We start from the raw sequence: 14,851 nt of genomic DNA on the forward strand, positions 1-14,851 counted from the left end.
TTACAGATTCTGCAACTCTTGACCTGTGATTTAATTCTAAGATATCTAATTATGTACAAATTTTAAAAAGAAATCTAATGGCATAGCTTAATTTTTAAATTTCTAGTTAAATAAAGTCTGTGTTCTTAGTGTTATTTATAATGTTAAAACATATTAAAGTCAAAATATGTGTTATTTAATTTAAAAGGCAATCAATGATAATCCAATTTTGGCATAAAATTACCTTAGTCAAGTCTTGCTCGTGGCATAAAGTGTTACTCATGAACTCAAAACTCGGTTAAAAATTATAATCTGCGTTGATTGGCCACTATCATTACATAAGAAGCAGCTACGATTTTTCAAGGCTACCATTCATTTATTTTAGGAGTGCCTCTCAAGGTATTTGTGTAGATTGTGTGTTTGTGTTCAGTAAAGTGAAATTCAGAATCAGCAAGTCAGAGGATAAATTACTAAGATATGAGAACATAATTGGATTGGTTACATACTGAAAATTTCTTTTCTCCATGAATATTTTATCATTCACTTTTATCATGAGTCATTCCTTCAGTTTCCACATCTTTTGTGGTAATTCAAATGAAACAGTTTTCCTTGAAAGAAGTAACAGAATTGAACACTTGATGCTTTTGATGGCTATAAGTGATACTATTATTCAAGGTTTAAAAGGAATGGTCTTGCAGCACAAAGCCAGTATAATTCAATCCATCCTCACCATTCATCTGTTTGCCTAATTAAATCCTATCTGTAATAAAGTGCTTAAGAAACAGATTTATTAATGGAAGATCTTCCTTTCTAAAGACCTCAGAAACTGAACTCAAGACAGGTTGGCTTGTTTAGTTAACGTGTCATAACGGGAGGGCCTCTTGCTTTGTCACCAGGGGTAGGGGAATGCAAGTGCAAAAGAACCTTCTGGTTGGAATATGGGATTTCAGGAACAGAGATAGGAGGGGCAGGCTGGAGGAGAGAGGGAGCCCCCGGTGTCATTGCTTCTGGCTGTGCTGAATTCCAGAGGACATTGTACTCTGGAGTGTGCACACACACCCGCACAGCTGAAAGGAATTGGACAGAACCCTGTGGCAAATCACATTCTAATTAAGCCACTTCACATTTCTGAATGAGAGATTTTCAAAAGGCTGAAATCGTTTTCTCTTTGAATTAGAGATCTTGGGAGTTTTCTGTCCTGTCCATTGATGTAGTTGAAAAATTAACTGCTGATGTTAGAAGACGTGCTGTTCTGTGAATTAATTAGCTTCTGTTTTAAAAACACTTTATGTTCTTTTGTCCTGCAGGCACTTTTCATGTCTGTCTTCTAAATACATGTGTCCCGGTGTCCCTGCCGTCATGAGCACTTTGCTTGCTAATATAAATGCTTTCTACGCTCACACAACAGTCTCAACTAATGTACAGGTTTCTGCCTCAGATAGATTCGCCGCCACCAACTTTGGTGTAAGTATCATTTTTGGACTTTGAAATTCCTAGGAACGTATAGGACTTCATTTACAAGTAGCCTTGCACTCAAGATATTCTTTAAAGAAATTTTTTTTATTTTTTTTTATTTTTATTTTTTGACAGGCAGAGTGGACAGTGAGAGAGAGAGAGACAGAGAGAAAGGTCTTCCTTTGCCATTGGTTCACACTCCAATGGCGGCCGCGGCCGGCGCACCGCGCTGATCCGAAGGCAGGAGCCAGGTGCTTCTCCTGGTCTCCCATGGGGTGCAGGGCCCAAGCACCTGGGCCATCCTCCACTGCACTCCCGGGCCACAGCAGAGAGCTGGCCTGGAAGAGGGGCAACCGGGACAGAATCCAGCGCCCCGACCGGGACTAGAACCCGGTGTGCTGGCGCCGCAAGGCGGAGGATTAGCCTAGTGAGCCGCGGCGCCGGCCTCAAGATATTCTTGAATCTTATTGCTGAAGGGACGTCTTACAAAATATCTGTTCGTATACTTGGCTACGGTTCAAACTTCATTTGAAACACCTACCTTCAGTGAAATTTTATTTGATAGTAGGACTCCTTATTAGAATTGATCTAAATCTTATTTATGCCATTGTGTCAGTTTCATTTTTGTTTGTAAAACAACCCATTAAAAAAAAAAAGAATTGAATCCCCATGTCTGAAAGGATCTTTCTAATTGAGGGAAACATACATTTTTAAAGAGAGTACTGGGGCTCTATAGGGAATCTATCATGTGTGCAAACTTGGGATTCATTCTTCCAGATTCCCCAGTTTTAGAAACAGTTCTCTGGTATCTATGTGTTTGCTTTTTCTGACAACTGTGGGCTCACTGTATACTTCCTGTTGGTGTCAAAAACAATAGCTATATAAAGAGCCTGAAGGAATCATCTGTGCTTCATTAAGGCTGTCCACTTGAAGTATTCAGACATCATTACACATGAAAGGGGAAATGCAAGACTGTGTCTGCTGTACCTGCCAATAGAACTCATTCTCTATAAGTATAACGAAATTGAAATTAGTAAGAATGGAAATAGGATATAAACTAAGAGCAAACTCTGTAAATTGGTGAGAATTCAAATTAAGCCAGAGTTAGTGGTAATAAATTAAAAAGCATAGATTCTAGACCTTTCAAGGGCATAAAATCAACATAATCAGTAGCACTTGGTTTCTGTGGGGAGGTAGACATTGAGGAAAGAAGAAAAATGCCTGGAAAACCGCAAGAATTTTAACCAGGAAAACTGGATGTGCAGCACTGATATCCAAGAATCCAGTGATATAGTATTTTTTTAATTCTCTGTTTTTTTTTTTTTTTTTGGGGGGGGTGGGAACTAAGCTCCATTTTAGGGATGCGATTTCCGTGGCACCAGTTATTTTTGGCAATGCAGTTCCAAATTAGTTCACTGATTAGATTTTGTTATTGAATCTGTTGTTAGAAATCGAATTTTGAAGTATGTGTCATAAAATAGAAACAATCAACACACAGAAAATAAAAAGGCAAAAACCCAATAGAGAAAATATGTTTCTGTGATTATTCTGTTTCTGTCCTTTTTATCTAAAAAGGAGAAGGCATATAGGTGTGCGAGGTGAGCTGCGATGAATAAAAGGAAGAAATAATTGAGATTTAGTGACAAATCAAGTGAATTCCAGTAACAAAGAACACTCTGAATTGAGAGTTTGAGGTTTGAGTTTTTATTCAAATGTAGCAAAAGTCAGTTCAATTATCCAAACCTTTCTTTCTGGACCTGCTATATAAAGATAGTAATTCGTGCTCTAACTTGTTTCTCAAATTTATGATGAACATTAAATAAGATAAAAGATGGGAAGCCAGTTTGTAAAAATTGAAAGTGCTGTAATTATATAAGGTGTAAGGATTTTTTTCTCTCCTGTCCCACTGCAGTGTCACCACTATTATCATCAGCTCCTTATATTTTATATATTGGCTCTATAGGAGCTGGGACCAAAGAACTTTCCCTAGCCAGCTCAACAAAATACTATTACGACCAAATATCAGATCATAGAACAGGTTTTTTTTTTTTTTTTTTATAAAAACTTCATCTTGGTAACAATACTCGTTTGGGAATTTTCCCCATAACATAAAGCATTCTGTTACGAAATTGTTTTGCTTCCAATATTTTGCCTGCCTACACTGTGGGGAATAAGCCAAACTTGTGGAACACTGAGAGAGAAGACGGGGTTATGTGATTAATATCTTCCATAAAAGCTACCTGGAGGAAAATTAGATAACATGTCCCTTTACTTCATGCAGACCGGAAGAGGAGAAAGCGGTTTGATTAAGTACATCTCAGTGTTTCAGTGCAACAGGGCTATAAAAACTTTATTTTATAAATCAAATATCTTCTTATAGAATAGGGTCAAAATAATAAAACATTTCTGCTAACTACATCTTGACAAACTGCTGATTTGATATGTGATTTTGACTATTTTTCTCTCCTGAAAATACTACAACTTGCTGATTCCACTAACTACAAAGTATACTGTCACCCACCTCCTCTTTGGAGACCCAAGTTTTTATTTATCTGAGTACGGAAGCTGAGATTGTCACCTGGAGCCCAGTGACAGCTATAGTGTCCATCCTTTCCTCTTCTCCAAGGTATAAACCAGTCCCTCTGAGTCTCAAACAATAAAACAGGTGGAAAAAGACGTCCTACCTATGACAACTGTAAAACAAACCTGCAAGAAAACTATTACACTTATAAATTCAAGTCTTTTTGTCTAAATGTTAGTTGAAGTCATGTTGTAAATGAAAAATGCTCAAAAATAAACCAACAGGGACAGAAGCTTCCTTGTAGGCAAGAGAGACAAGCAAAGTTTACTGAATAAAATGGCTGGATGAACTGGATGAAAATGGTAACAAAGATGTGATATGAGAGGTATAGCTAACAGCTTTTGAAAAATAGGAGTCTAAAGCATTATCGACTGTTGTAAAATGTTTATGTAAGGCAGTCAAAGAAATGAACAACTCGGATTTTTTAGAATGATTATTCAGTGAAGCAGTTGATAACTCCTGACTGCAAGGTGTCCGGCGTGTAACAAATCTTCCCAGGCCAATGAATCAATTAATTCACAGGCTTTTATTGGGGTTCTGCTCCCGGGCGAGGTTCCCCCGTCCCAATAGAGCAACAGAGCGGGGGTGGCCAGGGAAGTCGCGGGTCAGAGATTGGGAGAGCTCCTTTTATAGATTCAGGGCAGGGGGGTTAAAGGTTGAGGTGGGTCTGATCCTCATTGGTTGACCTTTAGGCACCCACAGGGACCTTGACAAGGACTTTTTTCCCTGGAAGTAGGCCTCTCCATTCCCAGAAGTGTAGGCCTTCCCTCCTTGTGAACCCCAAAGCTACCACTGACTTCATGGGATTATTCAAGGAATGATAGAGATGAACAGTTGTGTCAGCTAAGGTTCATTTGTTCACTAAAATATAATCAAATTTTTAAAGAAGAGTTTTTTTCATGACAAATGTCCCTGATTAAATGTGGAGGAATAGTTGTCCTCACAAAGAATTCTAAGCTTCTGATAGAGAAGTGGAGACCATACCCCGTTTCCTTAAGTGTCTCTATGATTGTCTGCAAGGACCAGGCATGCTTTAATTACAAAACAAGGACTACAGTGTGGGTGTATGAAGTAGAGGAGGGTGGTAATGGTTTGGATAAGCTACTGAAGAGAACGCTAAGAAGAATGTTTCGGAGCCACACGAAAGAATTCCTACTAAATCTGAGGGTAACATTTGATGTTGGGCACCATAAATTTGGTGTCACATATTTCATGGGCTTGTGAAATTTTTGTCAGAGTTTGTCAGCATTTTGATGTGGATATAGTAAGATATGTGACAGATGGTTATATTGGCTCCAAGCTGAAATGTTGCAGGAAAAAAAAAAAAGGGCAGTGAAAGGCTAAGGAAATTTGGATACAGAAGATATTGTGAAGACAAAAGTTGAAGCGATTTGTCATGGGCTGTCTATTTGATAAGTGGCACCACAAGCAAGCTTCCTGAATAAGAGAGGAGAGCAGCAGGGTGAAGGAAAGGGATGTCCTATGCATTAGTTAACATTTCAAAGGTGGATGTCTTGGGCCTTAGATGAACTTTGGAAGTAGATTGTTGAAAATTGGCTGTAAAACAGTAGTAGGCTACAATTGGCTCATACTTACTCATAAGAACTAATTTCTAAATTTTTAAGATTATTGAAAGTAAGCTGTTAAACGCAGCCATCCTTGAAGTTGGACATATTGAGCATATTTACATCATGGAAATTGGTAAAGGCTAAAATCAAAGCTTTTTGCTTTCAGAGAGCCAGTTTACCAGCACCCCACTGAGGGTAAATGTTGTTTGGAGCTAAGATCAAAGCATTGTGTTGGAGAAAATGTCTCCATGGGTATTGAAGAAACCCCCAGGTAGATCAGGGCTTGAAAAGGAAGAAAACTCCATGAGGTGAGGGTCAATATTTTAATTCTGGCTTGTCTTCAGAAATTTACTGAGTTATCTTAAGGTACACTTGTATAATACATTATTAATAAAAATAATGGTTAACTAGCTCTATTTTTTCCTAAGCATATACACATTCTCTTTGACAGTCAGTGCCAATCCAAGACAAATATGCCAATAAGTATTTCCTTTAAATTACATCTATTCTTGTATTTGTCTACATATTCATTCAGTATATTTGATACTTCATGTAAACTGCCTTGACATCTGAGGCTTTATTTCCTAATGGGATAATCATATAAATATGCAAAATCATCCTAAATCAATCCAAAATGGGGTGAATGTAAAAGGAGTTTTATAGTGTTTAAAAATGCTTTGACACTGAAGAGGAACAAAGGATTCTTTTTTATTTTTTTTGTTTTTTTTTTTTTTTTTAATTTAGTAAATATAAATTTCCAAAGTACAGTTCATGGATTATAATGGCTCCCTCACCCCCATAATTTCCCTCCCACTCGCACCCCTCCCATCTCCCGCTCCCTCTCCCATTCCATTCACATCAAGTGTGGGGAGCAACTCGGACTAGACTAAGTTACTGGAATTAAGACTTATTCTATGCATCTGCTCTCCCACAATATGGCGCTGAGAAGGGAAACAGCTTCTACACAGCTGCCTCCAGTTCAACCAATAAACTGTAGGACCTACTTCTGATTGGAGAAGAGCAGCGTACTCGGCGTGTGGGTAGCAGAGTTGGGATTGGCGGAAGAGGACTATAAAGGAGGAGAGAGACAACATGCACGAGGAACATCTAAGGGGAACATCTATCTGAAGGAACACCTGTGCAGCCCCCGAGAGAGCCGGCCGGCGGTGTGCCACTCCCCTGCGGAAGTGGGGAAAGTGGCCAGGGGGAACCGCCCTTCCACGGAGGTGGAAGGGACAGTAGCCAACCCGGGAAGAACCAGCAGCAAACCCGGGGAGGGCCGAGCAGACGAAAGAACAGCGCAGGGTCCTGTGTCGTTCCTCCACGAAGACGGGGAGCGACATAATGGTGCCGTGACTCGGATATGAAGCCTAGGCAGGGTTTAGTGTCGTTCCTCCATGAAGAGGGGGAGCGACAATCAAGATTCATTTTCAATTCTCTTTATATACAGAAGATCAATTTAGTATATATTAAGTAAAGATTTCATCAGTTTGCACCCACACAGAAACACAAAGTGTAAAATACTGTTTCAGTACTAGTTATAGCATTACTTCACATTGGACAACACATTAAGGACAGATCCCACATGAGAAGTAAGTGCACAGTGACTCCTGTTGTTGACTTAACAATTTGACACTCTTGTTTATGGCATCAGTAATCTCCCTAGGCTCTAGTCTTGAGTTGCCAAGGGTATGGAAGCCTTTTGAGTTTGCCGACTTGAATCTTATTCCGACAGGGTCATAGTCAAAGTGGAAGTTCTCTCCTCCCTTCAGAGAAAGGTACCTCCTTCTTTGATGGCCCCGGAACAAAGGATTCTTTTCAGAGACTCATGGCTGCTTTACAAAGAAGCAGTACTCTTCGGAATTACTGGTATTTCAGAGTCCAAGATGTAGTCAACAAACTACCATAGGCCTAGCACAATATTTGAGGAAAAACAAGGAAAAGTAAAAATGCAAAATAAGTTGAAAAAAGTGAGCAGATGGTGGCCTGCCTACTGAGTAGGGCTGAGAGAAGAAATGATGGACGTTTAAGAGAGGCTGGGTTCTTTGGGTAGCGTTGTTGCTGAACAACACCCCAGACTAGCTGGAGGTGTTGCTGTAGATCAAACCAGACCCACAAACCAGGTCTGCTTGCCCACTGTGCAGAGTCACTCACTAATGGAAGAAAGAAGGTATTCTTCGCAAAATGCAGAGCAAGGAGCTAGGTAGCTATTACTTAATTCCTGGGCTTCCCATATACTTAGAGATGCAGGTTCTTATAGGTTGGAATTGAGGCTGAGAGGTGTGGGGTCAGCTTGTATCCAGCTTCCTGGTTGGTCAATGGGACTTGTGATCTTTCTTGATTGGTTAGTGATGCTGTACTCTTCAGGGAATTTATGATGGCCAGGTGGGCTCCAGTCAGTGAATTTCTCTTGATAAAGGGCAGAAATTTTGATAAAGGAGAACTTAGGCTTAGAGAGAGCTAGACAAGAGACAGGTCTTTCTTTTACATTATAGGGGTTCGGTTTCAACTTGTTGAAGGCCTTTGAGACTAACTAAGATGTTTGGATTTCATTATTATTTATTTAGTTTTTGAAAGACAGAATGATAGGGAGACACACACACACCCAGAGAGAGAGAGAGAGAGAGAGAGAGAGAGATTCTATCCACTGATTCACTCTCCAGGGATGGGCCAGCCTGAAGCCAAGATCCTGAAACTCCATCTGAGTCTCCCGCAGGCATTTAAGGGGCCCAAGTACTTGCACCATCATCCACCTTTTTCTGAGGCGTGTTAACAGGGAGCTGAATTAGAAGCAGAGCAGCAGGGATTCCAATCAGTACCCTGATATGGTATGCAGGTGTCACAAGTGGTAGCTTAGCATGCTGTGCCACCACCCTGGATTTCATCGTTAAAGTAGAAGGCATAATCTTCAGCTTTCAATTTGGAACAATCAGTTTGTAGTGGAAATACTGCAGAGGGGAGAGAAAGAATGTGTGTGAGACAGGGTTAAGATGTAATTAATATAAAACATCCTAAGAAGGGTTAGATACTTAAACTATCACCCAGAGGGCCACAGGCAGGTCATTCCATAGTAATTCTCAGAATATAGCCAGTGGTCAATGTGACGTTCCCAGCATATTGAGTGTTTGAGTTACAATTTTGTTTTCGGTGATTAGATCATTAGTATTTACTGACATCTATCCAAGTTAGGCTCCTACTGTCTTACAGAGAATGGTGATAGAGGGACTGTCTGGGGATGGTATTTCAGAGGACTGGAGCCCAAGTCTTGAGGAAGCCTTTCCTGACATAAAACTGGCAAGATGCTTTTAGAAAGATTTACATATCAAAGGGGCTGAGAAAACTGTGCAATTACAAGCTCCTATAGAATTTCTCTAGGAAAAGAGAAGTCAGCACCTGAAGTCAGAAAGAAGCCTGTCTCAGGTTCAACTGAGGGGCTTCTGGCTTTCTGGGTGAGTGAACTCCAGCATGTCTGTACTTTTCATGATTTCTTATAAAGGACGTGTAACAAGACACTTTGAATCAATGGCATTTATATATCAGTTTGCCATTCAAAGCCTCACTGTAGTGGTATTTTATAATTTTATCACACCTTCACTGAATAGAGTGTCAGTCTTAAACTAGTAAGAAACAAACATATGTCCAATGTGATGACATGTTCACACTCATTGAATTATCAAAAAACCTCATCAAAATAACCTGTCTCCAAAACTTTTGTCTCTTCTTTTAATGTAATGTTTTTATTATGATCTGAGGAAAAAAGTTTCAGTTTGGGAGTTCAGCTCAGAATGATTTTTATCTTACACCTGAAACCTGTAGGAAAAGCTAAGGTCATGTGAATTCATAGCCAGGGGGAAAGCAGCCCTAAGGCTCAGCCATCATTAGCTCTGGTGAAACGCGCCCCTGCTGTGGGAGAGGGACAGCGGGAAAGAAAGGAATTAAAGAGAGAAGCTGAGGATAAAGCCAAAGTTCCCATGCCTTTTTCTTTTTTTTTTTTTTTTAAGATTTATTTTATTTATTTGAAAGACAGAGTTACAGAGAGAGGTAGAGAGAGAGAGAGAGGTCCTCCATCTGCTGGTTCACTCCCTAACTGGCTGCAACAGCCGGCACTGTGCTGATCCGAAGCCAGGAACCAGGAGCTTCCTCCAGGTCTCCCACATGGGTGCAGGGGCCCAAGCACTTGGATCATCCTCCACCACTTTCCCAGGCCATAGCAGAGAGCTGGATTGGAAGAGGACCAGCCGGGACTAGAACCAGTGCCCACATGGGATGCTGGCTTTACCCCATTGCGCCACAGCGCCGGACCCTCCATGCCCTTTTTTTTTTTTTTTTTTTTTTTTTTTTTTTTTTTTACTGTAGCTTTACTTCTACAGTTCCCAGAATTCTGGAGAAAAGTTTTGAGAATGCACCTGTTCTCCCTCACCCAGTCTAAATCTCCTGTCTGTCCATGGGCCAAATTAGGCTCCTGTGAACCATAATCTAAAATTGCTTTGCTCCATTTTCAAATGTTGAGTGGAATTTTTAAAAATAGCAGGTTTTGGCACATGAAATTGTATGAAATTCAAACTTAAGTTCCTATTAATAAAATCCGTCTGGAAGGCAGCCAGTGTGTTGTCTGTAGCAGTTGTTGGCTACAGCCTCAGAGTTGAATTGCTGTGACAGAGGTCACAAAGTCAAAAAGATCTGCTTTCTAGACCTTTGTAGACAGTGTTCTGACCCTGGACTAGTTCTTCTGATCAACTAATTAAGCCTAATTTTTGATAATGACAGAACTTACTATATTTATTATGGATTGATCTCCTGTTAGACCTACGGGTCCCTCCTCGAATACAAACAACTGAATGATGTGGCCTTCAGAAGACATGTTTTTTAATCACACAGTCTTTTGTTACTTTGCAAATCACACAGTGTAGGCAAGAGGCCTCGGCTGCTCTTGCAAAGGTAGTCTCCCTCTAGTTAAATAGAAATATGGTAAATAAAATCAAATTTCAAGCTGCCCTGCTGTTGAAAGAATCTCTTTGAAAATTCAATCAGCAGCATGCTTCTAATTTCCCATCATCTGATATTGTTTGGGATTCTGTGACAACAAGCCCAGCGGTCTTCTCCCCGGTTTTTCATTTTTCTTGAATGTAAATTTTCCAGCTGGGCACTGAAGACTTAAGGAAGGAGATTTAATATGTGATCTCTGTCAGTCAGAATTCTATTCAGCTGTGTGAAGCAGAAAATTCAACTAAATAAACTTCGCTAAACAAGGTTTCATTTCCCCATAAACCCAAGTCTGGAAGTGAAGAATTCACAATCACTGTAGCTGCTTAGTATTGTAATTTTATGTTGATTTTTATTTACTCTTTATTTGTAAGTAAAATAACAGAATCCCATCTGCTGGTTCACTCCCCAAATGCCTACAGTGGGATCAATTGAGATAAAACCAGGTCTGTTACATGGGTGGCAAACTTTAGCCATCACTACTTCCTCTCAGTCTGCACTGGCACTGGGAATTGAATCCAGGCCTCAAATCCAGCCACTTGGATATGCAACTTGTCTTGCCCCACCTCTTAAGTGTCGGACCAAATGCCCACTACAAGGTTATTACTTCTTTAAAAAGAATGGGCAGATGGGAGCTGAGGTGGCATAGCAGGTTAATCTGCTGCCTACCATGCCTGCATCCCATGTTCGTGCCCTGGCTTCTCCACTTCTGATCCAGTTCCCTGCTGATGGCCTGGGAAAAGCAACAGAAGATGGCCCAAGTGTTTGGGTTCCCACAACCCTCTATGAGACCCAGATTACACTAATGTTTTCAGCTTGGCCCAGCCCTAGCCATTACAGCCATCACAGCCATCTGCGGAGTGAACCATCTCTCTCCACCTCTCTCTGCCTCTCTGTCTTTGTGTGTCTCTCCCTTCCTTTCTATAACTCTTTCAAAATAAATAAATACCTCTTATAATATGAAGACTGGGCAAGTGGAGGAGGATGTGGGGCTCCTTCTTCAAGCTTCTGGCTCTACCTTACCTTTCTATTGCTTAGCTTTTCGTGTTATTGGCATGAAATAATAGCTCCACGTTTTAATATCTGAGTTTACTGTGGGAAAATTGGAGATGCACAGGGGATAAGATAAAAAGCCTGCAATGTATACAGAGCACAAAATTCTATGGCAAATGTTAATATAACTAACACTGTGTGCCAAGTATGTTTTTAGGATTTTTTTTCAAATAATAGTTCATTGATAATAGGGTATGACTCCATTCTGTTTAAGAAACTGTATCCATCTCATTGGCCAAACCCCTACTGTGTATGCAGGGGTGGGGAACATCCAGCCCACAACTGTATAAGGCCCCCACAATCATTTGGCTTGCACCTGCCAAGGAAACAATAGGTGGGACTTGAAATTCAATAAATCTACAGTAAGTTAATTTTTACATTGATAATTTTGTATGGCTCATGAATGACGTTCTAAATATCCAAATGGACCCTGGCAGAAAAATGAACCCCCCCCCCCCCAGACATCCTTGGAAACAAAGAGGTTTGAGAAGGTTAGCATTTCCTATTGGGTACATTCGACACATGAGATTCTAGTACTAAGGGACAGTAGAAGAATGGATGCTGAGCAGACGACGGCACAGTTTGCCCCCACTGAGTATAGCAAGGCCGGGATCTGGGCCGTAGCAGTGGGTCAGTGTCTTCAGCTGTCTTGATGATTTGTGCCAATCACAGAGGTCAGGTGAAGAAGGCAGCGACATGGCATGCACCATACTGACTTTTCCACTCATCTGAGTGATTCACTTTACTGTGCCCTAAGCTAATGACTGGGGTGGCTCTTTTATTTTTCAGTGTTAGTGGAGTGCCACTGACCTTTGTGGATAGGAGCTGTGGAGCTAACAAAAGACAGCATAGATTGTCTTCTCTCCTAGGAAAAAAACTGGTGGAGAGTGGCAGAGAAAAAAAAAGACATTTAGCTCATCTGTATGTTTTGGTTGCTCCGTTGGCAGAGTCTTAAAACTACCTAATAAGATTGCAAGATTCTGGATGGCAAGACTCACTTCTTGGGTCCTTTTATTTCCTCCATGGGGGTTCACACAGGGGGGATGCATGAACTTTGTTCACTGAGGTGTAAATTGAATGGAAGTATTTTACTCAGAATATTGGAGTTTCAACTTAGAATGCATTGGAATGATCTTTTTTATATGAAATATTTTTATTATTTATTTGAAAGGCAGAGTTAGAGAGAGAGAGAGAGGGAGGAAGGGAGGGAAATATTCCATCCATGGGTTCATTTCCCAAAGGTCATAATGGCCAGAGCTAAGCCAGGAGTTTCCTATGTGGGGTCAGGGACCCAAGTACTTGGGCCATCTTCTGCTGCTTTCCCAGGCATATTAGCGGGGAGCTAGATCAGAGTGGAGCAGCCAGGACTCAAACAGGTGCCCATTTGGGATACTAGCATTGTGTCCATGATTTAACACACTCCTCCACAGTGCTGGCGTCTGGACTGCTCTTAATATCCAGCCCACTCCATTAAGATCAGTGACATCAAGGAATGAGTTTTATAGCCCATGAATCCATCTTCTAAGTCAAACTGCTAGGAAGTCTCTGTTTTTGTTCAGTTTTCCCAAGTAGTAATTTGATGCTTGAAGAATAGTAATGTAGGCAGAGTCCTTTACTGTCATTTACACTCCCCCCACCCAAGTTGTTTTCAGTTTTGATGAAAACGCTGAGAATCTGAGTAATGAAGTGTCTAACCCCAGGATTTGCATGTGTGTGATGTCAGTGTTTTTCCCTTGTTTGTATAAAATCCATACAATTTCACCCTTACACTTACTAGCCAAATTTCTTATTCACACTGTCTTCAAATCCTTCTATGAAGAGAATAGTCCAGCATGGACATTGCATGAATAATGGAAGCAGCAATTTTTTGGCCTTGTTTCATGCCATTTTTGCCACTAAATCATAAGCCACCTTTAAAAGCAATTGATCCTTTCCAATTATGACGTCTGTGCTTCCTTCCAAAAGGAAAATGCATTTTGAAGTTATTTTCTAACAGAAACAACGGTTGTCCCCATTTCCATTAGTGGGAGAAGTTTTTAAAATTGTATTTGACAGTATGGTGTCCGAGAATACAAAGGGGAGTGGGCTATATTTTCTTTTGCTGATGTATTGTATGGCTGAATCATTACACATGGAAAAATACAGTAGCGTTTCATTTATCTGAGCTCTTTCTACAGAAAGCAACTCCTAGACACTTTGTTAGAACAGTTGTACATTTTTCATTTATCATAGAAAAATCGTGACTTGTTGGGAAGAGCATGGATTTGGCATCAAAGAGATTTGAGTTTGAATAACTGCTATGCTGTGTACTAGCTCTGTGATCTTGGATAAATCATCGACATCTTTGGTCTTTCTTTTTTATAAAGTGAGGGCAAAACAACCCATGTGAATTGTAGCTAGTACTACATTTAGAATAACCACTTATTTACGTTTTCCTGTTTTCTGTTTGCTTTCTACAGAGAGAAAAATTCATAAAACTACTGGATCAATTACATAACTCTTTAAGGATTGACTTGTCAAAATATAGGGTATGTGTCAAATTACTTAACTAAAAGTAAACTGTTGTGTTTTGTCCAGATGACTTCTTGTCATATTGTACAAATGACCTACTACATATGCAGGGAAAGTAGAAAGACTGAGTTCAGGTCCTGTCACACTAGAAGTTCTCTGTTGTTCTTCAGGTTGATTTGTTGAGCTTAAACCTACAGGACTCTGTGTGTGTGAACATGTGTGTGTGTAGCTTACTTTTTAAAACAACATCAGATTTAGTGACCCTCCTTGGATTCATAAAGTAAATGTTTAGTCCGGGTCTCGTTTTGAAAGTTCTCCCCTTGTTCCTGAGATACTCTATTTCTTAGCTTTTGAGATTCCTACTGGAAATCACTGCTTTAAATTGTCACTCTAAATCTGTACACTACGCTCTGTGAATGCTGTCCAGAGTTCACTGTCAACAGTTCTGTATTTCACCTCTGGGTGAAACATAACCACAAACATATTCCTGTATGTACACATACAAGGAGCTTTGAAAGAGTTCATGAAAATGAACATTATTTCCATTTTCCATGAACTTGTTGAAGCTTCCTTATATAATCATAGTCACAAAATATCTTCACTACAGAACTATCAATATTCATTATACAGTTGCTCTTCTACATCTTGCATTATTTAACAGTTTACCCTAACTATTTTTATTTTCAAACATTTATCTCTCCTGCATTCATTTTTAATTACT

The 14,851-nt window shown here is 40.1% G+C and overlaps 1 protein-coding gene across 1 annotated transcript in view; it reads left to right on the forward strand.

The window, feature by feature from the left end:
• Positions 1–14,851, forward strand: part of UNC13C (unc-13 homolog C) — a 656,715-nt gene that overhangs the window by 318,095 nt on the left and 323,769 nt on the right. The window contains exons 13-14 of the mRNA XM_017348010.3: positions 1,287–1,443; positions 14,079–14,147. Coding sequence (XP_017203499.2) covers positions 1,287–1,443; positions 14,079–14,147 — 226 coding nt within the window. The remainder of the gene's footprint in view (positions 1–1,286; positions 1,444–14,078; positions 14,148–14,851) is intronic.

Source organism: Oryctolagus cuniculus, chromosome 12 (genome assembly GCF_964237555.1).
Source record: "Oryctolagus cuniculus chromosome 12, mOryCun1.1, whole genome shotgun sequence".
NCBI classification, from domain to species: domain Eukaryota; kingdom Metazoa; phylum Chordata; class Mammalia; order Lagomorpha; family Leporidae; genus Oryctolagus; species Oryctolagus cuniculus.